The sequence below is a fragment of the Argentina silus genome (assembly GCF_951799395.1).
Source record: "Argentina silus genome assembly, chromosome: 3".
In the NCBI taxonomy this organism is placed as follows: Eukaryota; Metazoa; Chordata; class Actinopteri; order Argentiniformes; family Argentinidae; genus Argentina; species Argentina silus.
The window spans coordinates 12,262,129-12,288,745 of record NC_139657.1 but is presented as its reverse complement, the minus strand read 5'-3'; the positions used below and the strand labels follow the sequence as shown (position 1 = coordinate 12,288,745).

General features: G+C 40.9%; 3 protein-coding genes across 3 annotated transcripts; all 3 read right to left on the bottom strand.

Moving 5' to 3' along the window:
* Positions 1-1,789: 1,789 nt before the first annotated feature.
* morf4l1 (mortality factor 4 like 1) lies at positions 1,790-6,173 on the bottom strand. Its single transcript, XM_083667058.1, has 12 exons — positions 6,044-6,173; positions 4,849-4,895; positions 4,630-4,697; positions 4,328-4,414; positions 4,129-4,209; positions 3,869-3,894; positions 3,481-3,572; positions 3,217-3,318; positions 2,909-2,997; positions 2,563-2,735; positions 2,315-2,399; positions 1,790-2,213 (listed from the first exon to the last, which is right to left on the bottom strand). Exons 1-12 carry the CDS (start codon positions 6,081-6,083, stop codon positions 2,129-2,131), a joined length of 975 nt encoding a protein of 324 aa, XP_083523184.1. The 5' UTR covers positions 6,084-6,173; the 3' UTR covers positions 1,790-2,128.
* A 1,674-nt stretch (positions 6,174-7,847) lies between these two features.
* Positions 7,848-14,332, bottom strand: pias1b (protein inhibitor of activated STAT, 1b). Its single transcript, XM_083666923.1, has 14 exons — positions 14,296-14,332; positions 12,263-12,695; positions 11,775-11,859; positions 11,583-11,630; positions 11,143-11,233; positions 10,793-10,927; positions 10,501-10,606; positions 10,187-10,260; positions 9,914-10,074; positions 9,561-9,691; positions 9,249-9,426; positions 8,972-9,111; positions 8,774-8,814; positions 7,848-8,572 (listed from the first exon to the last, which is right to left on the bottom strand). The coding sequence occupies exons 1-14, from the start codon at positions 14,317-14,319 to the stop codon at positions 8,234-8,236; spliced, it is 1,986 nt and encodes a 661-aa protein (XP_083523049.1). The 5' UTR covers positions 14,320-14,332; the 3' UTR covers positions 7,848-8,233.
* Positions 14,333-16,439: 2,107 nt separating this feature from the next.
* skor1b (SKI family transcriptional corepressor 1b) lies at positions 16,440-21,863 on the bottom strand (the record flags this gene model as incomplete). The annotated part of the gene is made up of 6 exons (XM_083666437.1): positions 16,440-16,537; positions 17,268-17,333; positions 17,792-17,866; positions 18,252-18,326; positions 19,527-19,640; positions 20,126-21,863. The coding sequence occupies 6 exons, from the start codon at positions 21,861-21,863 to the stop codon at positions 16,440-16,442; spliced, it is 2,166 nt and encodes a 721-aa protein (XP_083522563.1).
* Between the last annotated feature and the right edge of the window lie 4,754 nt (positions 21,864-26,617).

Genomic DNA, 26,617 nt, shown 5'->3' with positions numbered 1-26,617 from the left:
TACTCTTAATAAACCTTTTGTGGGAGTATTGGCACTCAGTTTCAAACCAAACATGGCTCTTTCCTCCTCCTCCTCACACATCCTGTGTCTTTTTGGCAACAAAAAACTCAATGACCTCTATAACCTTTCAAACGGAGAGAACAGTAATTATGCCAATGGTATTGAAACCATGTACACATAAACCTGACACTCACAATCCCTCCGTTTTCCATCATATTCTTGTGTAAGGGTCATGCCACTACCAAGATTCACACCTACCCCGACCACACACTTTCCCTGCCAACCCCCCCACACACCTGCCCCCACTTAGCTAATCACTGTTCCTCTGCCTCAGTTACTTTCATAGTCTGCTATCTGCTCAGTGATATATTGGTGAGAACAAGAAGAACAGAATCAAGAATGTTTGATCTCAGCTTGCAGTTTCAGTGGCACCAGTGATTCAATGCCATTTTGTTTGGACTGTAGGTCAGTCGTTAAAATACATTGAGATACATTGCTTTTTGCAATGCAATTTGATTCAATGCCATTCTATATGATGGTATACCTGTAGCATCTAGTCTAAAAATGTTGAGGCATCTTTACCTATCTTTTATAAACTCATGAATTAGGAGTGTCATTGTATCGATGAATAATCGAACCTCACACTACATCCTACTATACTCCGTTGCATGCGTCAACGTACTGTCAGATGGCACAGCATAGACGCACGCAGAGGCATTTGAAGGACGCGAATGATTAGGACACACAAACTGATTATACTGGGAGAGATCTGCTTTTCACCTCGATACTCACGCATGCCGCGGGCAATTGGGATGCAGTGTAATGCCACTCGATTCAAAATTACCTCCTGGCCACGCCCCCTCTCCCCGCCAACTCAACACACTTGTCCCCACTTAACCAATCACTGTTATTCTGCCTCATGCACCTTTCTATTCATCTGTTCAGTGAGAAACCAGAATGAGACTACGAATACCATAAGTAAGTGCCTTTTCTAGCATCTAAATATTATCTATACTACATTATGTATGTATGTGAATGTGGTAATTCAACTTTATTATGGGAAAATTCACTTTGTCCTTGTGCACATACAAAAGCACAGCACACATCACTATTATTGTAAGCCTCCAGGGCAGTGAGATTGTGGTGCAGTTACATAACACAAGACAATATTGTTCTCACACAGCCTTATGGCCAGGCGGACAAAGGAATCTCTGTAGCGATTGGTCCTGGCCTTTTGCTGTAGAATGCAGTCTTTCACCTGAACTTCTGGTGGACCTGTTTACCAGTCTGGTCCTGACAAGAGGCTGCTGCTCCAGACCAATAATGTTTCTAATCTGTCTGGTCAGTTCAGTTCAACTAGGTCTTGGGCACACATTCCTAGAAACCACAACTAATCCTTCACACAAAACGATCCTCATCTATCGCCTCCCTTCTATATCGTCCTTGCATTTGTGTTATAGAGAATGTATCACTGTCTACAGTCTCTGATGCACCATAGTCAGTACCCAACCTGAATTAGCCCATTCTAAAGCCCTCTTCACTAAGGGTAGAATCTCGAGATCCCTACGCGTAACTCTGACATTCACATAAATCTTGTATTGATGTCAATGGGAAAGCTGCGTGATGATGGATCTCGAGTTAGGATTCCACAAAAAGTAACTAATAAGAGTGGTAGATGATCAAGTTGCAGGGATCATACATCTTTCTGTCATGTCTGTCTGAAATAAATGAAACCGCAAGAAGACATCAGTCTTCAAATCAGTCACACAACCACATTCAAGTGCGAATGAAAAACTTTTATTATAAAAGGACAACGAAAGACAAATTCAGCCAGTATTTGAACCAAATACCTTGGTTAACCGGACAGAACAAGTATTAGAATAAACTAAAGTGGTACTCAAGAACATACCAATACAGGGACAGCTTTCTCAGCAGCTTTCTAAATGAAAGAAAATAATTGTGTCCAACGTCTGAAATGTTAGGCTCTGTGATTCTTTAGACATACACCATCTTCATCTGTGGCCTCAAAAACATCTGTTATCAGAATGATTTTTTTCTAAAGTCACTTCCTTTCAGTGGGTAAAAATATAATCCGCAAAACAGAGTGCCTGGTTGTATAGGTCCATTTTCAAACAGCCTTGCGGTGATACTCTGGGGGTGCTACTTCATAGTCACTCACACTGAAGAGAGATGTCGAGTTCTTCACAAGGTACCTCAAATTGAGAAAAAGAAACCAAACATGTCATTCATTTTTCACCCAAGACCCAATTATGGGTAAACACTAGTCACAATATGGCTTCAGGAAAAGACTCACTTGAGGAAATCCTGCAGGTAGCTGAGCAGCAGAGCCAAGCTCTTCTCATCCAGAGGTGTGTAGGCCAGCATGGCACCAATCCTCACTGTCAAGTACAAACAAGAACACACTATTTTACAGACTTAAAAAGTACAGAGGGCCTCTCCACTCAGAGGAATACTTTGGACTTCTTGATTCTACAGACCAGTAGGCAAGGGTGCTTATAATGAGGAGGACTGATGTAACATAAGGAATACAAGCCTTCGTACCAAACAGCCTCAGTAGGTGAGGCGCCCCATAGATCTGCGAGATAGATGTGTCAGGGTGATTGGCCAGGATTTCCGCATACTGCGGCCTCTCAAACTTGTAGAGAAGCTGCGTCCCCAGCATAACGTTGAAGTACTCCCGGATACCAGAAACCACTTCATTCACAGCAAATTCCCTGAGAGGACCAAGCAGAGGACACAGGAGTGAGTCTCCACAGGTTAGCCATTTACTCTGAGCAGCAAAAGCTATCAAGGAATATGAGACCATATATGTGAAGAAAGACATTTCTTGGGAGTGATTCAGCAACTCTGATGACAACGTAGGCTTCCTTTTTTCCCCAGTATTTACTTGTTGTCAGAGTTTCCTCTTGATTTCTTGTAATTTGCATAATCTTCAAGGACAGCTTCAACATTCTTTTTTGCAGGCAAGTGGAAGAGCTGAAACAAATGAGAAAATTAATCTACTTAGTCTGAGATGGAAATATGCTCCAATATGTCCATGCCATGTGACCTTCAACCTATTAGACTTCATTAGTTAATTAGACTTCATTCAATTCAAGGCAGAACAAATAACGTAATAATTCTGCCACTGAAGAGGACTATTGAGAGGACTAAATGAGTTATCATACTGGCTGCTGTGAGTTTTTACCCACTGACCTGCTTTTGCCGGGTGATCAGATCCCAGTCATCCACAAGCCATGGTTTTAACTCCTCAGGGATCTTCACCTTTACCTCCACTTGGTTTATAAAGGTTTCCTCCTGTACACAGCGAGTTGGAGTTTATTTAGGGGAAACATTAATTTTCATTACAAAACTCATCTCAATAGCTACCTGAAAACAATCAGGTAGCCAAGTCGAATAGGGATAGCCTTTCCTAGTGGGAATCTACTTATACATAAGCACATAATTGTGTAGACATACACTTTCTACAGTTGGGTCAACACGTGCCCTCTTCTTCCGTGGAGGGTGGGGCATCTCCCCCCCAGTACTGGTCCCTTCCCCTGCCCCTGGAGCTGAATGAACATGGATGGATAAATACACAAACAAACAGAGACCGTAATTATAAACATTACAATAGCAACTTGTCCATTATTATCTCTGGGCGAGCCAGGTGTGTTGGCGCCAGAGAAATATGAAACCGAGGGACTCAACAAGGCATTACTTCCTGTAAATAGTTGCTTGTTGAGTCTCTGTTACAAACTTCTCTGCCTCTAGCACGCATTGGCATTGTATTTCATTCTTGCAAGGACTTAAAACGAAGATAAAGTTCAAAAACTATAAATGTATGTGGCCAATAAATGATACTTACGCTTTTGTTTGTTCTTTTTAGTTTTCCTGGTGGAGAGGGGAAAAATACCTTAGAATTCACAAACAGGTAATGTTCTTACTTGTACATGTGTTTACTGACCTCCTCACTACAAAAGGACAATGAGCCGAGAGTCAATCTCGTTCAATAACTGAGGAACGATACAATTATATAACATTATAACAAAAGAAGTTGAACACGGCTGATGTTCTGCTCCAGGCTTTGGTATCATGCCATGTATGGAAGCCAAGAAGACTACTCACACATCTAGGTTTTTCTGTGGCGGAGCAGGTATCTTCTTGCTTGGTGCTACACCCCTCATCCTTCCCTCAACATAATGGTCTCTGAAAAAAGGTATACAGTAGCCACAACACAACAACATGATATAAAGATGCATCAATGACCACACAACCAGATCCTCATAGAGTCCAAACTCCAAAAAGCAACACAGAGGGGACTCACTGATTAGCCTTCTGAAGCTCTTTCTGTTTCTGCAGGTTACTATCCACATATTTAAGCACTCGGCTTTCAGGAACCCATTCGTCCCAGCTAAAAAAGGAGACAAGTGTCAAGCACTTTAACTGCATCTCCTGTATGAGCCGACCAGGCACATTCTTGTTCTTTGTCCAACCGCACAGTATTTGGGAATAGGTTTATTCATTCGGATGTACGTGACCCCATAAGCATTGCACAAGTGCCACCTCAAACAAATCTCTGTTGGAGAAGTTATAATAATTTACATGAACAACACATCTAATACTTACTTCTTATTCCATCCACTGTAATGAATGAAGTATTTTATTTGCTTGTCCTTGATATTTATCTTAACACTCTGGAAAGAAATATATGATTAGGCTAACACTTACACACAAACCGCACAGTATTTACACATCTGATTTCAACTAAGGACCGAAAGATTTGAAATTGTAAGATTTAATTATTCTACAAATAATGAAAATATAGACTATGACACAGTCGCATACCTTTGCTTCGTAGAGCAATGGCCCATGAAAACACAGCACTCGTTCACCTGAAAAGAGACAAGACAAACATAGGTCAAAGGTAAGTGTTTAAGTATGTGAATAAATATAATGCACTGCAAGAAATGAAACACTCATGTTGCATCATAATAAGCCATGTGTTAGGCCAGTGCCTTGACCAGGTGATCTCATTGATCTGATGAACAATGGGTTGGCTGTCGTACAGCAGAATTATAGGCCTTCAATTACTTTGTTTCACAATCTTCATCTGGGATATCTACTTACAGTATACCAAATGATTCCTTCGATAACTTGCAAATGGGTTGTTATCATACAATTTAAAAGGGGCAATCAGGTATTCACTTTTTTGGTAAATAGCTGAGGGATGGGGTTGGAGAAATGTAACCACTCTCAATTTCATATACTGAGCTATGGATGCAAGGACTGACCATCCATGAGATCAAAATGATTGTTTTAACCATGTTTTGAAGCTATACAGTGTTTGTTTACAATTACATAGTTACAAACAATGGAGTAAAACAATTATATTTTGGGTTCTGATGGGGTAAGACAGTTGAACTAAGCTCATGAGGCATTTATAAGTTATATTCTTCAATAATCAATAGCTATAATGTATTAATATAAAAGTCAAAAAATGTATGTATCAATCCAAGATTGCCCTTTTAAGGTTATCGTAGATAACAAATATCAAGGCATTGGCTTGAAATTTTACAAAAGTATTAATGCTACTATGACTGAGGTATTTGTATCACATTCGTTGGTTGAAATGAATGCATGTTAGCATCGTATTTAGGACATAGGCCAGTGGACATCATCAATCCTGGTCCTGGCTGGAGAGGGGATGCAGGCTTTTGTTTTAGCCTAGCCCTACACAAACCTACAAGCTCTCCAGCGTTCAGGCCAGGGTCATTCAGATGGGTGCAACAACCTACTGAACGTTGCAGAGATAGTAACATATAAATCTAACATGACTCATTATTATATGGGGTGGTTTGCTAAACATATATTAAGCCTAGGGGACATTGGATCTCATTATGCCATGCAAACGACTGGCAATTGTTGACAAGTGAGCGCGCCATGATGATCTGAGTAGCGCCCACTTTATTGGCTGCACTGCTCTCAGCCAGAAACAGTTCGTCGCAAAACTCTCTCACAAACCAATTAGGGAGTTCCTTACCTTCTTGAAATTTAGGTTTAGGGTCCTGTTTTGGCGCCATTCACAGATTAAACTATCAAAATATCTGAAAAATCAAATCCAGGCATCGCCAGCTCCTATTTCATTCAGAAACAGTGAAGGCGCCTCACAACCACGTCTGTGATGACGCATATTTATTGCGACGTTATTATACGATCAGGCTGCATTCAAGACCATGGATAAAAAGGTTGCTAATGAAATGTATAGTGCAAATACAGGGTGCATCGAAGACTCCTATATACTAGAGCTCAGATGTGTTTACTATTGTACCCAAATACCCATGACCAAATCAATATCCTAATGTTATACCATTCTCAGCTCATGCAAAATCAGCTGGATCCTTGTTTTTAATATGCACCCTTGATCTTGATTCATGTCCGCAGCAGAATATGATGTATGGATGAGCAAAGAGGCAAGAGTATATTGTCATTTGGTTATCGTCTTCTTATATCTGTTTAATTTATACAATTATCAAATAGCAAAGTAGACCCAAGAGACGGTCACAATGTTCAAAGCCTCTATTGTGTTATTGACATCATTCGATAGTTAAACAGACAAAGAAAACAAAACAGAAAATGTTTGTTACAATGCATATCAAGCGACAATGATCTCTTTAAATAGCATTAATCATATAATTACAAAAGAAATATCATATACAATGACAGCAATGCATATTCATGAATCAACCAAATGCAAAAAAATATATATAGATGAAATAAATAATACTAATTGTATACACAGGAAAAAAAGGGGGCCAACAGAACTTGTGTAGCGGCAACCTTTGGAGCAAACCACATTATGATGCACTTATGAGCCAAGCTGTCACAGACAATAATAACCTGTCAGGTATTCATTAGGCTTTAGCAAAGACACTGAGCACAAGATGTGCCTCTCATGAGGGAATGGCAGGGGTAGTTATAGATCCACTGAACTTTGAAGTGAGTCACAGAGAGACAGCAACAAATAACAGCCATGAGTAGCAAAGCCAAGCATTCTATATACCTCCATTCTAAATATGTTGCATTTCCCTCATAGGTGAATTGTGAAAAAGAGTTACCACTGCGTGAAAAGCTAGGAAGTGCTGGAATCAAACATTAAAGGCACCATATAGTAGCATCCTAAAATGAACTGGACTGAAATCAAGTTTCACATCCTTTTCAGAAATGACAGAAATAACTAGACCGGAACCTGGTCCAGTCTTGACACTTCAAACAATACTGAGATCAGGCCAATGAAACCTCACCTGTTTTATCGACTGACATTAGTTAAGTCTCTGTAAGCACAGTTTAACACAGAACGAAAAGATAACGTCAATGAAAATATGGATAGAACCAGTTAATGCAAAAAGAAAGTGGTATTAAAAACAACTTTGCACAACATACTTGTTATATATATATATATATATATATATAACATACATGTTATATGTGATTTGATGTTGAAACTTCACTTTGACAAATCTGACAATTTTGTCCCATTATGAAAATATACTAATTATAAAACAATGACTGTAATTACCAGTTTATACCATTGATAAAGAAACAGCCTTGATGTAGTTCTTACTTGAAAATGTAAGGGTGGATTCTGCAGGAAAAATGAAAGCGGATACGTGAGTGCAGAAAACTGAGGAAATATAGTAGGATCTATAATCTGCCTGTGCATTCCTAGTGGCAACTTGCAGGGGCATAGGGAATGCTTTTAAACAGCATACATCCAACATAACTTAAAAGCATCATAAATAATACCTTGCAAATAATTAAATACAATATTGACCACAGCATGAATGTTTGAAAGAAAACTCTACAGTGATGACAAAAAAAAATTGACAGATCTCTCTGCAGGTGAAACATATTTTGACAGAAATAATGCCATTGACATGGAATATTGAAATAACAGAGTAAAAACGAAGTACAAAAGGTACAATAATCAAGGGACCACATGAAGAGGTGTGAAAAAATCTTCAGTATCCACAGAAAAATATCAACTGAAGCTGCTCACTGGACAGGCAGTGTCCTAAGTTTATATACACAAGTAAAATTGAAAATAGATTTTCCTCTCTGTACATAGCATTGTTTTCTCTCTTCTTTTTCTTCTCTTCTATTTACAAAAAAAGCCTCCTGTTAATGTTTTCTCCCTCAAATAGATTTTCAGTTCCGTGTGGATCCCCTGTGATCAGTCGAGCGAGATGACGTCAGAGATGGCGCCGTACATGACCGCCGCTGCTGCGTCTGATGTGGACCTGGAGTGGCTGTCCCTGTCTCTGTCTCTGTCCCTGTCTCTATCCCTGTCCCTGTCTCTGTCCCGCAGGCTACTGGAGGACACCAGGCTGCTGCTGCTTCCACTGTGGCTGCTCCCGTTGGTAGGTACCAGTGTGCTGCTCCCGGGCGTGCCCGTCTGCTCCAGGAACATCTGGGAGGAGCTGTAGGGCAGGAAGCGGTTCAGGAGCAGGTCGTGGTCCTCCGTAGCCGAGGCCGAGGCAGCTGCTGCTGCAGCCATCACCATGTTGTAATGCTGCAAGGGGAGGAAGGGGAGGGGGAGGGGGAGGGGTGACAGGTGTGTCACTAAAAGCAGCGTATGATCTAATCAACGCACTTCTATTGAGCGTTTAATAAGACACTCCGAGTGTGAAACCCCCTCATTTTGACTACCACAATTATACGCATTGCTGCCCACTGGAAGTGTTTTCCTGTTCTATTCCGTGGCTTGATTTACCTGATGATTGTCGCTTTGGAGGAAGGAGAAGAAATTCAAATCTGTGGGGGAAAAAAAATAAAAAGTTTAATCTGTGTACTCTTGGTTTAACGCAGATGAGACCATTCCGGGCCTACAGTAGGGGTACATACTCATCTCAAAGGTAAGTGAAACACGGCCTGAACCATGTGGTTTACGGAGCGGTAGGAGGAGCCATACCTGGAAGGTCGTTGGGGGTGTGGTAGTAGTGGCGGTAGTCCTGGATGAGGGGCGGAGGCGGGGGAATGTAGCTCGTCTCCACGGGGGGCATGCTGGGAGCTCTGGCCACAGGCGACGCCTGGCTGTGGAGATTCAACACTCTGTGTGGGTGACAACACTGTGTCTCAGTACAGGAGCGTCAGAGAGGCCAAAAAAGACCAAACTCGTAGCCTAGTGTCGTGGCTCAGTGAATAGACTGAAGGCCTGAGCCTCGTTGTCACTGGTCAGAGATACTCACCCCTTGTTTGAAGGCGGAGAACCAGGTGACAGTGAAGGACGCGGCCTCTTTAGAGGCGGCTCATCGTCCAAGTCGTCGTCTGAAGAGCTGTCCAGCGTCAGATCGATCACCTCCACTTTCTTACTGTTGTTGCTGGAAGAACTGTTCCTGTGCTCAGACACCACCGTCCGACACGAATCTACAGAGACGGAGAACCAAACCTTCCGTATTATGGAAGACAACCCAACTACAGTAACAAGCTCAAAGGATGACATGATGCATCCGGAGCTTTGGAGCGACATTGACGGCCACATAGCTAGCTACGGTACGTACCGTCTACACCGTTATACGAAGCAGACACCTCCTGCACCTCCCTCTTTGATCTCATGGGGCACCAGTTCCCATCCTCCTTGAACTGGATCTCGTCACAGTCCTCGCAGCTGTTCAGGATCTCCATGAACAACCTGGGAAGAGAGGAAGAATTCGGTCACTCGGACTCCCTCTTCGACTTTTTCGGACATTCTTGTGCGCAAAACGAAACAAATCAAACTCTTGTCCTCTTTCAAAACAAACATACAGCACATCTGCAGTCTAGATTTGTCTTACTAATGAATCAGTTCCCTTTGTCATTGCATATTCTAACCCTATCCCAGGTTTAGAGGTTGAGAGAGAGGTGCAGTGCTCACCCGTCAATGATGAGGTGCTCGTAAGGTGCCTTCTTGTCACACACAGGACACACCCAGGTAGGCTTCTTTTCATTCATTTGGATGTAGAGTGTGGCGTCAAAGCACTGAAGGTGGGAGCACGTCAGCGCTCGGCAAGGGATCATCAGTCGCATCTTCCCAAGCTGACAACACAGACACACACATAAATCAACATGCATTGAATACGGCCAAGGACAAAAAAAAAAGTGGGTGTCTGACTGCTGTGAATAGAGAGTACAAACAGAGTATACCTACCGGACAAAGTAGGGACACTCGTAGACTGGTGGTGGCGATCTCACTGTCTGGGTCAGCCGTCAACTTCTCTTTGACTGAGAGGAGGGATGCAGGCAAACAGGGAGAACGTGATGAGCTGGGTGTAACTCTCTAGTATAACACTTTTGTGAGACCTAATCCAATGCTAAGAAACAGTGACGGTGCTAGACATGTTCTCTTGTTTCGAGCCGTGGCCATGATTTACGGGGCACAGAAAACTGATTTTCAGAAGAGTGACTGGTATCATGTCAGCACCAGCTCTATACCACAAACAGGACAGTCAAATGGCGACATACTGAGAGCTCTGGAGTGGTCAGGGTTGCGGATGCCTTTGGCCCGTAGTCTCTGCAACAACACTGTAGAGGTCTGCTGTCGCACCAAATAGACAGCCATGGAGAAACTCTGAGAGGAGACATTCAACAGCGTAAGTGTGCTTATGGAAATAGAATTATGACAACACAAGATATTTCATAAATGAAATATACACATTTGCATTTAATGTCTCCATATCTCATGCCACAGCATTCGCCAACAGTCTATGCTGACTATCCATTTGTTCATCTATCAGAGAGCCTTAGAAATCCTTACCCTCCCGATTTCTGAGGTCCATGACACCACAATCGTGTTGGGAACTGTGGTGGACAATCTGACCAGAGAGGTTATGTTGATGGGACGACTTGGCCGTTTTGGTTCAACTCCATTTTTGGTTGGAGGAAGATATCCCTAAAGCAGAGGAGACAACAGTGTCAATGATTATCAGTGACGGCTGGGACGATATACAACGCAAATATTCACTTCAATATCATGGTAAAAGGATACCCATATATAAATGGACACATAAAAAACTAATGCTTTGTTTGAAAAAAGCACTGGGCCTTGCCAATTTTATATATTGAATTTAGATGAATGTGCAGCCTTTGGCAGGCTGTGAGACTGACCGGGAGGTTGCAGGGTTTGCCATTCACTTTCACACACAAATTGGAAGGAAAATGGTCTTCCTGGGGACAGCTTGTCTCTGATAAACAGAACCTGGGAAAGAACAACAGAGATTAGTATTCTGTACAAATCAGGTACCTCAACACAGCACTAATAGAAACAGATGGTCAGCATTTCATGTTGTGAAAAGAAGGAAAAGCCAGGAGAGACGGCAGAAAAAAGACAAAATGGAGAAATAGAAGTGAAAGAAACCTGCGGTATTTCACAAGAACGCTGTAGGAGACGAAAACAATTACTGTGGTATTGTCTATGTTAACATGTTTGGCTCGAGACATTTGAAGCTCGATTGTTCTTTGACTTGGAAAACACTGCAGTATTAAAACCCTCTAACAAAACTGTTCTGCCTGCTGGACATTACATAAAACCATATACGGGGGCTTACCTTAACTGAACTTGGACTGCAAAGTCACACTTGGTCCCGGAGATATCCCTATGTATAGATAGTAGACAAATCATGTGACAGTTGTGACAGTGAATGGTATGTGTGTGTGATGCTCAGTGGTAGATCTATGGAGGGGGTTATGGAGGTCAGACAGGGACAACGTGAACAGCAGACCTTCCCCCTCTCACTTACATTGAGCTGCTGATCTGTTGGACTTGCTGCGGTGTTAACGCAAAAGCATAACATGTTTCCTGGAAGCGCTGACTGTTGTCTGAGGCTGCATAAAAGGAAAACAAAGAGAGGGAGAGAGAGAGAAAAAAAAAGGAAGGAAGCAAGAGAAAGATAATTAACAATGAGCAAATCTGCACAGGAGACACATTTCAAGGCGGTATTTCAGTTGAGATGTTGTTGTTATCCACTCAGACCAGTCTAAGAGTTCCCTCGAGAATAATCCTGCTCTCCTCCTGACAGACAACTCTGTATCAATACAAACCCTTATCTGTAGAGCTGGTGCATGCCACCTGTAGGCTACACTAGTAGTCTCAAAGCCTATTCAATAACATTGCCATGATTTATTTTATTTTACAAGGCCTTATAACCAAAAGTTAAGGTCTTCAGTGCAACACTGGCCCTGTGGGTCCATGAAAGACTAATCCAGTGCTGACCAAACAGGCACTCACCCAGGCTGGTGGGCTTGATAAGCTCGTCCAGCATGTCATAGAAAGGAAGCCTCTGGAGCTTGACGTCGGGGTGCACGGGGTGCAGGGCGGAGGGAAGGTGAGGCAAGCTCAGCTCGTGCTTGGGCCCCGGTAAGGAGACGGGTAGCAGGGGCGAGGGGGCACCATGGCTGTCAAAGCCCAACTGAGTGAGGCCTGCTGGCAGGCTGCTAGTGGAATGGACACTGGGCAGGGCTAGGTCCATCGGCAACACCATTTTGGTGGGGAACCGTCGTCGATAGAGCTCTTTGATCTTCATCTGTACCGCGGGGCTGCAGCCGGCCTTCAATAGGTGCAGCGCTTTGGTCAAGAGTTCGTGTTTCCGTCCGTGCTTATTCCGTCCTGCGTAACCCAGCAATACTTGGAGCTCCGAAACGCGAAGGCTCATTACCATTTGCTGTGGTTAGATGAAAAAAAGGGACATTATTGGGGAGTTTTCTTCTTCAAAATACTATAAACATCTAGACATTTAGGGGGGTTGATAGGGGGGCAGATGTGGCTGGTGAAGAGGCAAGAGCACATCTCTGTGCTGAGATTTCTGACTGAGGTGATGTGAGGACACATGGAACAAAAACCCCTAATCTCTAACTGTCTACTGGATATAAATGGCATTTATCAATATCCGAGTCCCCACTTAAAGGAACATTCTTACTCAAAATAATGTGGCCTCTAATTTCTAAGTGTAGGCCTATCCATCTGTGGAAAGAAGAGGGGAAGGGGAAAGGGGAGGGGGAGGGGGATATGCCTACACTACACCAATCTTAAAACACGGATCAAATTCACTGCAGAAGAATTGCAGATGGGTGGGATCATAGGAAGCCACATCTATCACCTTTGACTGCTTTACTATAATATAGGCTGCAGATACAAGTAGGCTTGGCTATACAATAATAAAATGTGACACCTAACTACATCTCCATCATTAAACCAGCCTTATGAGTAAAACACCCACACTGTACAGCAGATAACAGCCTCTATGTGGTGACATAGCTATGACTAACCAGAGGTAAACAAATGGTCATTTCAGGGATCCTGCGTAACAATTCTGTCAACACACAGCATATTATACATATAAACAGACGGCTAAAACAGGTCTATTGTTGATAGTTCCTGTTTAGTCTGTGATTTATCATATACAACACTGTCTGAATGGACCACCATTGCTTGTTTTCAGTTTCTGTTCACTGAAGACTTCCCCGATAGGTCTCATCTACCGTCATAAATCAGTCTATACTCCACATGACAGGTGCCGGGGAATAGGTTAACGTTTCAGTCTTTGTTCACATTTTCAGCCAATTTCATGTGTCAGATTATATATAAACGAAGAGTTCCTCTACACAAGTTAGGATCAAAACAGAAGACAATCAAATGTTTCTACCTACCTTTGTGCCAACTAAAAGTGGAGTATCTAGCTAGTTAATCATTTTTAATCTCTTCTGGCTGTGTGAACCAGACACAGGACTGAAATCAAAGTTAGCAAGCTAACTAGTTAGCATACATCTGTTGCTAATCTGACTCCCTCTCAAATCCAATGTCAATGATATAGCTAGCCATAAAGCTAACTGTGCTAACTGATTAGACAAAGTGCCAAACCGAATGTTGTTGGTTCTTTATTCTGTAGCTAGCTAGCTATCTAGACGGACTGACAAAAAACGATTAGCTACAGGTCTCTGATAAGTCAAGTAGCTAGCTAACATGCATGTCTGTTAAATATTAACTGGCTAAGCGACTGATAGGCTAACCAGCCAAAAGCAAGAAGTAGCGAGCTAGCTAGCAGGCAAGCCCCAACATCGCAACAATAACATTGCTAGCTAGCTAGTAAGGCTAGCAATCTATGACTTCCACTATACTATTTCTACAACAAATAAAAACAAACTCTGCACTAAATAAAGCAAATCCTCAAATAAAGATGATTCCAAAAATGAGTAAGCCACATAATAAACTTTAGGGCAAAATACACCATTTTTTGTCTATTGTAATTTTGGACAACGCTTTACCTTCAGTTCCGCACTCTCCGCCATCTTGTTATTTGGCGCAAGCGTGATAGTTACCCGCACATGAAAGAGAGGGGAGAGTGGACGGTCGCGGGTGCATCTCAGTAGTCTAGCTTCTTCTTCTCAACTCCATACGCATGAATGTGAAGCAAATTATTCATAGCAAATAGAATTACTATGAACAATGACTATGCAAATAGTTATCGTTTGCTTTTAGATCAGATAGTGTGGAGATGAAGAAGAAAAGAGAGACATGAATAGCAGATGGGTCAAATCCAAATGTGTCCAGTAGATGGCACTGTCGCACTACATAAACACCTGCAGTACAAGCCAAATATCATTAGTTTCATTTGCGGGTAAAAAAAACAATTCAGTGGTAGAAACCTGGTGGCATACTTGATTACAGCCTTTATGTATGACATAATAATTGACTTGCAGGTCTTCAATGTTTAAAGACTAGACCCCAATATCAAAATACTCAAAAACAAAAAGGTTCTACCAATTTAAAATGATTCCCTGGCTGCCCCTGTGGGAGAACCCCCCCCAAGAACCCCTTTGGGGTTCCATGTAGAACCCTTTTGGGGTTTCATTTAGAACCCTGTTGGGTTCAATATAGAATACTTTCCACATAGGTGCCTTTCTACATACAATCCCTTTTTTCTATGAGCACAATGCATATGTAAAATAAGCCAGGCTGTTTGTGCAGCATGAGAAAGTCATGAGTGATGTATGCATCCATAAAGAGATCTAGCCATAGCTGTATAGTATGTAACATGGTAGATAATGATAAACACCATCTACATGATTGAGTAAAATGAATTAAAAGGACTCATATATCACACGCAACTCACTCCCTTGGCCTACTGGATTGCATTGTTGCTTCTCTTTCAACAAAGTAGTGTATGGCCCACAATCTGTCTCAAATTACTTTTTTGATTTAGTTTGTTTTGTGAAAATGTGACAGGGCCAAGGCTGCTGCATAGTATCCACTGCTGAAGTGAGCCAGAACCCAAAAGCATGGCATGTGTCTGATGCTTGTAAACTACTGGTATGTACATGATTGAATGTGAATGTTCTAGAACTGGTCCTGAACTGAAACCTATAGCACTGTATAACACAGAAGTTCATCACAGAGCAATAAGAGGCTCTCAGATGAAGTCAATATTGATACAGCAATGCATATTGACACCTATGGATTACTGAATATATCTGACACTTTGTTGGAGGAAAGATTTTTCATATTTCTTTTAATAAATGAAATTATTTATTAATTTGGTCATGTTATCAAAACAATACACATTCAGTTCTTGACTAAGTCTGAGACCATGGCTATGTGCTACTAATTACAAGTTCATATCCAATCTATGCTTCTTCAAGGAGATGGCCTCCAAACCAAGTACTGGAGCATTGTATGATCAGACTGGTGGTCCATTGAAGAACAGAGATACACCCACTAGTTTTTCCTCACATTCTCTGCATTACATAGTCATCACTACAAGCTCTCCATTACCAATAATAGTGCATTTATATATATAATTTTGACTATAATGATATAATTAATGATATAATGTTCCATAAAAATAGCAACAAATTAATCCCAAACCACAGATTTTAATACACACAAGTCATTTAGGGTGCTAGTTTAAAGTGCATTACATCAAAAGTATACAAAGTTGCAGATGAAGAGAGCAGTGATAATTAACAACATCAAGATTAAATCAAATGTAAACTATTTACAATAGCTGATGATAACATTATTGACATAAACATTGAACTAAAACTATCACAGGATACTACATAGTCATTGCACTTTGCCACTAGATATATAGATGAATTCCAAAAGTGATGGTCATATTTTCAGTGAAACAAATACAATTTCTTTAACGTAGTCCTTTAAGAACTTTTAATAAATTATACACTGAGCCTGAAGACACACTCTTTCATATGTTACAATTAATTACAAACAGTGGCCAATAACAGCAATAGGTTTCTCTCAAGCACAAGTTTCCTCAGCACCAAAACGTCATTGTAGTACTCAGCTGTGGCCATTGGTTAAGGGGCAGTTGTGGATGGGAGTGTTAATGTTACTATTTCAGATCCAGCCTTTTTTGTATTGTATCTTGTGTTTGGAATAATGTACTCTAATGTTAAGGTGGTAATAGAGGGGGTTTGAAGGAGCAGGTTCCAGTGCAGTGGCGTGGGGTCAACATCTTGCACGAGAAATGATGTAATGCGTCGTGAGCTTCTAGGAAGAAAGAGAATTGGTTATAAATAGACATTGTAGAAAGTACTGTGTTTGTGTGTGTGTGTGTGTGTGTGTGTGTGTGTGTGTGTGTGTGTGTGTTTGTGTGTACACGCTCACTTGTGTGTGTGTGTGTGTGTGTGTGTGTGTGTGTGTGTGTTTGTGTACAGTGTTAGAGAGTGTGTATGTGTGTGTGTGTGTGTGTGTGTGTGTGTGTGTGTGTGTGTGTGTGTGTGTGTGTGTGCGTGCGTGCGTGCCTGTGTGTGTGCGCGTATGTGTGTGTAGACGCTCACTTGTCTGTGTGTGCGTATGTGTGTGTGTCTGTCTGTCTGTAATTGTGGGTTTCAATAAACAGAGAATGTAAACATACATAAGTTGACTTTTGTATTGATCATGTGTCTGACTATTACATTTTTTCTCTTTTCAATATTCAAAAAGAGAAATAAGTCAATGTCTCCTTAAATCCGCTGTATCGGAACACATCTCTTGTAATTCTAAATTCAAAGGCAGTTGTGGGTCAATTGATTCAAGGCCATGCTCTAAAATGTAATGAAACTAGACAGGCAATGAACATTCTATAACATGTCTCAAGAATCTGGCAAATAGAAAAATCTTTCCATTAGCCATAGCTAGTCTGTTTCTCTGGAGAAAACAAGTCAATGTCCCTGTGTCCTTGAGCAGAAATCTGCATTTCTTTTTTCTAGCATAATCATACTGGCTACATATCAATTACCTTTCAACTTCTGCTGAATAGCATAACGAGCCTTTCTCTCTTGGTCCAGCTCGCTGCATAAAGTGTCTATGCAAGAGAAAGAGAGTATATAACTCAAATACAAGATGCATTAAATGAGCTATTAATATAAACTCATATAATTTTATTCTCATAGCCTAAATTATGTGCTATTGATTTCTCTGACACTAATAAACTAATCCTACCTACTCCATTTGTGTATCATATTGCTTGAGTTGATCATTATTATGGGGTGTTTCTCTTAATAATGCAAGTGTTGAGTAAAATACAAAACACCTCCAAAAATAAATAAGTTTTATGGAATGATACGTAGCTCTAATCCACATCTAGAATAATACATTTTGAGCATATCCTATTCATCAATCAATTTGGAGAAAAAAAAAAATAGTCCCACTTTTATGAAAATCAGAGGCAGTCTACTTTTTTATGTGAATATCAATGCTTAATTTTGCAAGTTTGGCATACTAGGCCTACTTCATCTGCCTCTCGGTGTTTCGTATTCTCACCTCTGACAATATGAAGCTGTTGAACCATCTCCTCCCTGTACGAGAGCTCCCTTTTCATTTGATCTTGAAAATTATCTGGGGAGCAATTAGAAGAGCGGAAATATTGTTTTTGTGGGAGAACAAACTGACATCCTATCATGGGTGTCAGCAAGCTACAGCAAAATAACCTATACTGCCAGGATAACTCTGTTTTTGTTGGATAGAAATAACAATCGATCCATGCAACATCTGACCATTTCAACAACATCTAATGGTCAAGTGGAGCGGAACAACCCGTCACATTGGGATTGGCAGGCTATAGCGCACAGCCCAATCGATGTGTTTGCTCATGTTGCTCACAAGCATTATATTAGGAGAAACACTCATGATATATTCTCACGTTTCTACTAAATGAAATACAGTAGTGTCATAAAATTGTGAAATAGACACGCTAATAGCCTATGAATAACATAGAATTTACCTTTCAAACTTTGGAATTCTCGTTCCAACTTCTTCCTTATCTCCACCTGCTCCATGAGTTGTTTCTGCAATTCTTCTATTGAAAACAATCAACAAACATGACGACAAAGTAATTATTAAAATGTATTGCGAGGTATGATTTTCTTTCTAAATGGTAATTGATGTATAGGCCTAGGATACTCGTCCAAACGTATTTGAAAGCTCATTGGCTATTCTTTATTCTTTATTTTTCCACAAAATCAATTGTAAAAATAATAATCGAAACTGGTAAAAAGCACTGACTGATATCATTACTATTTTGATGCTGAATATCTCAAGCGACCCCATGCTCTAAGCCGAAAATTGAGAATTGTGAGATATCCGTTTCCCTGAAAAGTCGGATGATCTCTGTGCCTGATTAGTGAGACTGTTCAGCAGAGAGTGAGGTCGTTCTGCACTAAATTGGTGGCATGATTAGACAAACCTCATCCTATTTGACAATTAGGCCTATTGCTATAAAATGAGTTCCACAACAATGTGTCCAGGCCTACTGGGCATACCTCTGATCGTTCTGCCGGGAAAATTCTCTGTAAAAACACTAGCCTGCCTGTTCGTATAATAACATTTATAGCCTATAATTAATAACACAAATTAAAATGTTGACATTACCACTTATATGATAATAATGACGATAATAACGATAATGATGAAGATAAAATGATGACGACCATTAGTGCCTATTCAATAACACCAAAAAGCAAAATACAATAATGATGGCAATAATAATATTATTATCAGTATTAGTCGTAGTAATAATAATAATTAGTATAATAATACAAAATAATGATAGGCTAATAATAATTCTTATTATTCTAATTATAATAGTATTATTATTATTATTATTATTATTATTATTATACATTTTACCATTATTATTATTGTTATTATTACGATTGATATCATGATTATTGTCATTTTCATCGTTATCAATATTATCATTATCCATATAATTATGTTGGCCTCACCTTTTGCTTGGCTTTCTACGTCTTTCTCGGTTTGTGGGACTGTGTTACCCTTGACCGTCGCCTCCTCGCCTGCACACACACACACACACACACACACAGACACACACACACACACACACACATACAACATTACGACATTATACATTATACATTGTATACATTATACAACAAACACAATAGCTTTTTATCAAAACAGAGACTTGACTCTTTATACCACCAGAATTGAGCTGACGAACAATTCATTTAATCTGCTGGAGTTAACTTGAACTTACCCTCATCCTGTTCTCTATGGCTCTCTTCGGATACACTGCTTTGGTCGTTAAAAGATTTCGTTTCAATCTCCTCCACGGTGGACGACGGCTCTTCTTTATTTGCACTGTCATCTTCTGAAATAACACATCGATTGGAATATATGATCATCTTTATCCTTTCTCTATATAGGCTATCTAATCTCCTGCAAGAAAATGCGGAGGAAAACCAACCGTTCAATTCTGGTAGGTTAGTCTGGTAATTAGTTGCTGAGCCATAGTGATATGGGCTGCTCCTTTGTTGCATATGATCACTCCTCTCCGGTGTATACACCTACACAGATAAAACGGATAATTAATCATCTTTCAGTTTATATGCTGTTTATCAGCCCAGCCCTGAAATAGACAACATTACAGCCATATTTGAAACTGCTACAGGACAAATACTGAAATTCAACGTTATGCATGATCAAAGCGTTGTAACATTGCATCACCATTGCCACAATATGACGATTTATGATGTTGGTAGTTGCTATAGCCTATAGGCCCAATTTCAATATCTGTATCAATCTGCTATAACATCTCAGTAGGCTATCTAGTATAGGCCATGTGTGGGCTCAAACCACCTACTTCAACAAAAGACGTGGCCCTGTTGCTCTCCGCCAGCTTGCTTTGTCTCTCTCTGTCTGACGATCGTGCCACATGTAAGTTCATTCTTTGCGAGTCCACAAGAGTGAGCTCTGTATCAGTTTTGGATTCTGGGCCTTTTGGTGAAAGACCGTGTGCCAGGGGGCTCCGACGGTCCTCAATGGAAAGTGGAAGTGATTCCTTGTCCTCTTGTGACTTATTTGACTCCACATCCACATCTGGCTCACCCTCGCTGTCCGCGCCAGGGGACACGGACCTGTAACTGGAGCTCTCACTAAGGAAATCAGGTGATAGATAGCCAGGGCGAGGCCCGGTGTAAGTCCCCCTGTTGCCGTAAAGTTTAGCTATACTCTCTGCGTCTTTAATGACTGGTCTGAATGCAGAGACGTAGCTAATTTTCCGGGGTACAATGGGCAACCCCTCCATTGACCTGGCTTCATCTCCGGACTTGTCATCTTCATTACGCGTGGACTGAGTACTGGAGCATCGTTCACTGTCAATAAGACTGTCCTTTGGAGTGTTGGTGCTTCGGTCACTGTGCTCAGATACGTCCACATCATTTTGTCTAGAGCACAGGAGCTCCGTGGGTGGTTTGGGTTGAGACTGGGGATATGGTGGCATGGGGAGACTGCCTGCTGTAGGCCAAAATATTGGGAAGGGATGATAGGCGCTGTCCTTGGTACCTGGCCAAAACACGCCTGAAAGGTTGGGTTTGTTTTGCTCTCCCATTACACTATCATCTTTCTTCTGAAAAGACCCAAAAGCTGGGAATCCATAAGGATGTGGAAATAGCGGTGGTGGGATCTTCTGCAGCATTCCGAAGCTTTTGCTGGGCACCGGGATAACAGGATAGCTGCGAGTACTTGTCATACTCATGCTTCCCCGGTTGTCCTCGCAGCGTAGGATTTTTGGAGGGATCTCGGGCGAGTCTCTCCGGGGAAGGTTAGAAGGCCCCTGCGATTTTAATGAGGAAGAACGTTCTGGCCCGCTCATTGGCAGCGTCCTCTTTCGACTACCGCCATTGAACATGGCTTTCACGTCCTCCCATGCGTGGGCCACATCGTCAGGTGAGTTTTTATCTGTCAGTTTGAGATGTCGCCTCCAGGAGTTAAAGTTAGCTGCGTCTGGCTGTGTGTACTTTGACTCTGGTGTGCGGTGGGAGTGAAATATGAACTTATTTGGAGAAAAATACATATTGCAATAGGAGCACTTGATGCACTTAGCTCTGGAGCTATTGTATCTAGCTGGAATAAAGTTACCTCGACTTCCCCAGGCGCATTCGTGGGATACGTCAAATGCGAAATTCTCGGGTAGTTTTGGAGGGTTGTGAGCTCCAAGAAATGATTTGCAAAGCCTCTCAGCCTCACGCTTCGTAATCATCCCACATCGCCTAGAAGAGATGGGCATTGCGCCCGCGCGCCTCAGGATCTCTAGTTGGACAGGAGTGCACTGCACACAGGTGATTCCAAGTGCCACACGCCGATTATGTATCTCGTTGTAGCTGTAGTTCTTTAACAGGGTATTAGAAATTTGCGCGAGGCAAAGTCTCTCCTGGCCATCTATCACCAACGACACGATAGGTATTCCATACAAAGCCGTCTCACTAACTTGGTTGGGTTTGAGACTTGGACTGGAGTATGATGGTAGTTCTTGTTTTGAGCTCGGTGAACTGGAGTCTCGTCCCGCAGGTATTTGATTCGGAATCGACTCCATTCCTGGAAGCCTGCATAGATAAGAAATAATAGATCAATCGTCATGATGAATAAATATCAGGCTATCAAATAAAATAAAAAATCATGACTTAATTCCTTCACGGAGTTCCAAATAATGCTATATTTCCATCTTTAAAAACATCAGCAATGATAACTAACTTTAACAAAATAGGCAAATGGAGGCCTATTAATAATAGGCAATACAAATGATAGCCTAAAGTCCCACTTCTACAAGGAATGGTCAAATACATTTACATTTACATTTAAAATGATCGGCTAAAGAACAACGAAATAATACAAATGTATAATACCACTAGCTACATACATGATAGAGAAGAAGCGTTCAGGTTTCTTAGTATTTTTGTAGGCCTATTTTAAACATGGGATTTTAGGCGATTAGCCGCCTACACGAGTGATTAACGGGATGAAAGCTGACTTAAAATCGGAACAGAACTGAGACATAGAGCTGAACAGTGCCAACAAAGAGGCTAACACGTTAAGGAGCAGAAGGAATATGCACATTAAGCCAAGCCAAGGAGCTTAACAGATAAGAAAGAACCTTTAATCCGCTTTCATTGTAATTACCAAGGCTCAGTTTTGCGTCTTTGAACCGTTAGTAAAAAAACACAGCCCCACAGTATAATTAATATTGTTTCAAGAAAATATAGCCAATTTGTTTATTAGCATGTCCCATGAAGTATAATTCAAATGTTAGGCCATTTAATTTGACAAAATACCCTCTTAATTAGCTCGCAGATAGACTTGGTGCTGTTATTAAGACAATAGATAAGGCTATTTCATGAAAAGTACATATAGGCTAATTTAGGCTATTTATTATACAAATGCTATAAACGCATACAACAGTTGGCAAATGCTTAAAACATAATGACTTAAGAACGGCGAATCTTACCTTTTTGGACAGAAAACACTCCTTCGTTGTGCCAGCAACAACAAAACAGTGATAAACTGCAAGGACGCCGAACGTAAACTGGGTAGACCAGTTGTTAGAGCAAATGATGATCGCTATTGAATTCCACCGAAAGGTTTTGTCCAATAGTGTCTACCTGCCTCGGAGTGGACTGGACTTGCATCCCTTGCTCGATTCTCGCGCTGTGTGCGTGTGTGTGTGTGAGCTGCGCGTAAAGAGAGTGTCCACATGTTAGTGCAGCCCCCTCCACGACATTCCCCATAAGCTTTCGACGCTGATCAAGTGACAGCAAAAATAATGGCAAGGCACTCCCACTTAGCAGTAGTCTACCATATTTACATTAACTATTTGCCATCGGGACCAACGGAAACTGTCGCTGCCCGAGGACAATGAGTTTTCGGCCTCAAGCCTTTTTTCCATAAAAAAAAGAATAAAAGAAAAAGAGAGAGAAATAGAAAGATAGATAGATAGAGAGAGAGAGAAAGAGAGAGAGAGAGAGAGAAAGAGAGAGAGAGAGAGAGAGAGAGAGAGAGAGAGAGATGATACATGTTGCTGAAGAGTGTGACCGAGTTTAACATTGTTTTAAAACCTAAAATATCAGTTTATTGACTTATTGTCTTCCAACATTTTATTTCAATGTGATTCATTATCTCATTAGTCTGCTCATGTACTCTCGCTCCCATACCACATGCATAGTTGTTCACGGGCAATTGTCTGATATAAGCAAAGGTCCTTGGCAAGTGTGATATATCCATATTAACTATTCATAACGGTTTATGTTGCGATCAATTGTCGTCGTTTCTCCCTACAGGCTCGTGCTAATGTAGCATACAATAGAAATTATCAGGTTAAACGCAACATATACATATACCAATTGCCTTAATTTCGTTAGTTGAACGAATAAGGCATAACAAAGTGTAGCCTACATTTATTTTTCTCTAAATAGAATTTGCGAGACCTTAGTCATTTACTTTTGCCTAATCGGCCTATGTGGATCATTCACCAATCTTCAAATACATTTCACAATCAGATTCAGAGTCCCCATGCCCTTTCTTCATGCATTAACAACGGTCTCTGACGAGTTCGGTGATCTAACCAGTAATTAATCACAGTGTCCTCGCAGAAAATGTAATGAACAATTTGCCCAATGAGAGGTTGATGTCGACAACCCGCCTTGAGCTGTTGCAGCTATCCAATACATAAAGCATGCTTTGTTATTGAAATTATATGTGCAGTGGGATTTGGCATTTCGTAAAAGCAGATTGGCAGCAAAGAAAGGCACACTGATAGTGAATGAAAGTTCAAATGGATATGGTGTGCAGCCAGACCTAGCCTACATCATGTGTTAAGTTCCCACGGATTCACTTAAGCAGCCTGCATCCAAGTTACGTTTGACAACCAACAGCTGTTCAAATGGTAATTCATTACGCGACGGAAGCAACAGGACACACTTTAACGCATGCCCATTGTTATATGAGGTTGGGGCATGATAATGCCATTGTATATGTTTTCGTTTCCTTCGACTTTTCAATAGCAGTCAGTTAATGCAGTGTGTTTACCCCTGCCATTTAAAGCTGGCACGCTCATCGACCAGGCCCACTGCAATATTGATGGAGGTTGGTAACCTGAGGTCCCCATCGGTCCTATTGACTTTCGCAAGCAAGATACTTTCTTCCTCTCCAACAATAATTACTATTTTATTCTGTAATTATTCATTCCTTTAAATTATTCAGAGAGCAAACTGGATGCGACCCATTGCTGCCGTATAGGATCTTGAAAAACCCATGTTTCGGATCAGTGCATGGGAGCACCTCGTTTGACATTTTGATAAGGCTCTTTCTATTTTCGTTGATTAGAAGTCTGGTAGTAACTTGACCCATATTGAGAACCGCATCGAACTGCCTGAGGTGGTGTTTGAACGAATACGTTGTGAAATATTGATAAAGATTTTAAAAAATATATATATTTAATAATTGTCGTAATAACATATTTATGAAATTGTTTTGCCTATTCAAATATGTTTAAATTTATATCACAATAGTAGACCTAGGCTAAATCGTCAAGAGCAATTATGTGATGGCCAAAATATGTATGTAAGGAAGCACATTCAAATAAAATCAATTTAGCCATCGTATTCTAAAACGATTTCCAACTAATAAATGGACTCAGTATTGAATAAACACAATTGAGTTTAACATGAATAGGAAAAAGATTTTGGAACGTAAAAGTAAAAGTCCCGTAATATTAAATCGTTGTGTACCAACAAAAATGGTCAAGCCTACTCCTCGATAATAATATTTAAAAAGCTATATTCTTTGTAATGGTCCAAGCAATAGGCCGACTTTTAACTGCAAGGAGGTGAATTGTGTCAACGGTGGACCCATCTGTCAGAATGAGGCGTCACTCTCGTTGAAGAGCTTTGTAAGGTCGTCGCCTGCACTCTTCGGGTCTGCATTTCTTTTTAGCAAAATGAGAGCTCTGAAATACGCAAAGCAATGTTACCACTCATGAACGAGAAAACACGCTAATTTATACAAATATACTATTTATTGAGCCTATATGCATACACTAGAATGGTACAAATGTTGTTTATTTTCTTTGTTACTCAAATTAAATTCTAGGCTTATAGCCTCCATATCATCATTGCAGTGCAATGACTACACCAAACTATAATGTGATAACAACACGGGTTTTATGTGTCTATTGCAACCACAATTATACAATGAGGGCCACTCGTTTCAAACGAAGTGGGGCAATCTGGCCCACTGACTCAAACATCAGCATATATTTTAGGTTAAAACCTACGGCTCCGTGTCATACAAAAACTGTCCATGGAACCTTGCAAAAAGATTGCCACATAAATCACAACAGTCTAATTCGAGGAGGGTGAATAAACGCACCTATCGAAAGCGAGAGTTCTCCATTTAACACTTGTATCAGCACCATATAAAACCATGACCCCAATAAATTCCATTTTAGAGGCAAATCAATCCGACTGTCTGATATTGATCACCGGCAAACTATTAAGACCGGTTCTTAAAGCCTTTTCTGTTTCAAATGAGAATAGCGTTTCGATTAGATCCTTTATTAGGGCAGGATTCCTACAAGAGATCCTGTGTGGCCTGAAAATTAAATGGTGACATTTTAATTACTGGACATTGATAAAAGAATCCTGGTAATAGCTGTTTACAGGGCTGGCACACTTTGTCTGACTGGATGTGCTAATCGAGTTGGACTGCGCTGTAAGCAGAATAGGGACGCAGGTATAGACACACACGCACACGCGCGCGCGGGCGCACACATACTCTCTCTCTCTCTCTCTCTCTCTCTCACACACACACACACACACACACACACACACACACACACACACACACACACACTGCTTGGTGATTAAGACAATGATGAAGGCAATAGAAGATGGCTTATAGGCAAATAGGGCAATGCTGAGGTTGGGTGTTGGTTGATAGAGAAGCAGTCAGTGAATCAAACTGAATCAATACATATTGTGTATTTGAAGATTAATATTTATTTAATTCCCACCCTTTTATATGTTGTTTGTCCAATTTGCCTTTAAGTGAAATTTGCCTTTTAAATTGTAAGTGTGTCCTCTTTGGACTACTTTAATACCATTCCCTAAGAGACAGGTGAGGACATCAGTGAAGTGTGTGTGTGTGTGTGTGTGTGTGTGTGTGTGTATGAGAGAGAGAGAGAGAGAGAGAAAGAGATAAAGAGAGACCGAGCGTGTGTGTCAATGATGGGCGGCTGCAGTAATCTTCAATGTCAAATGAGAAAATTAGATGAATAGCAACATAGCAGGCATTCCA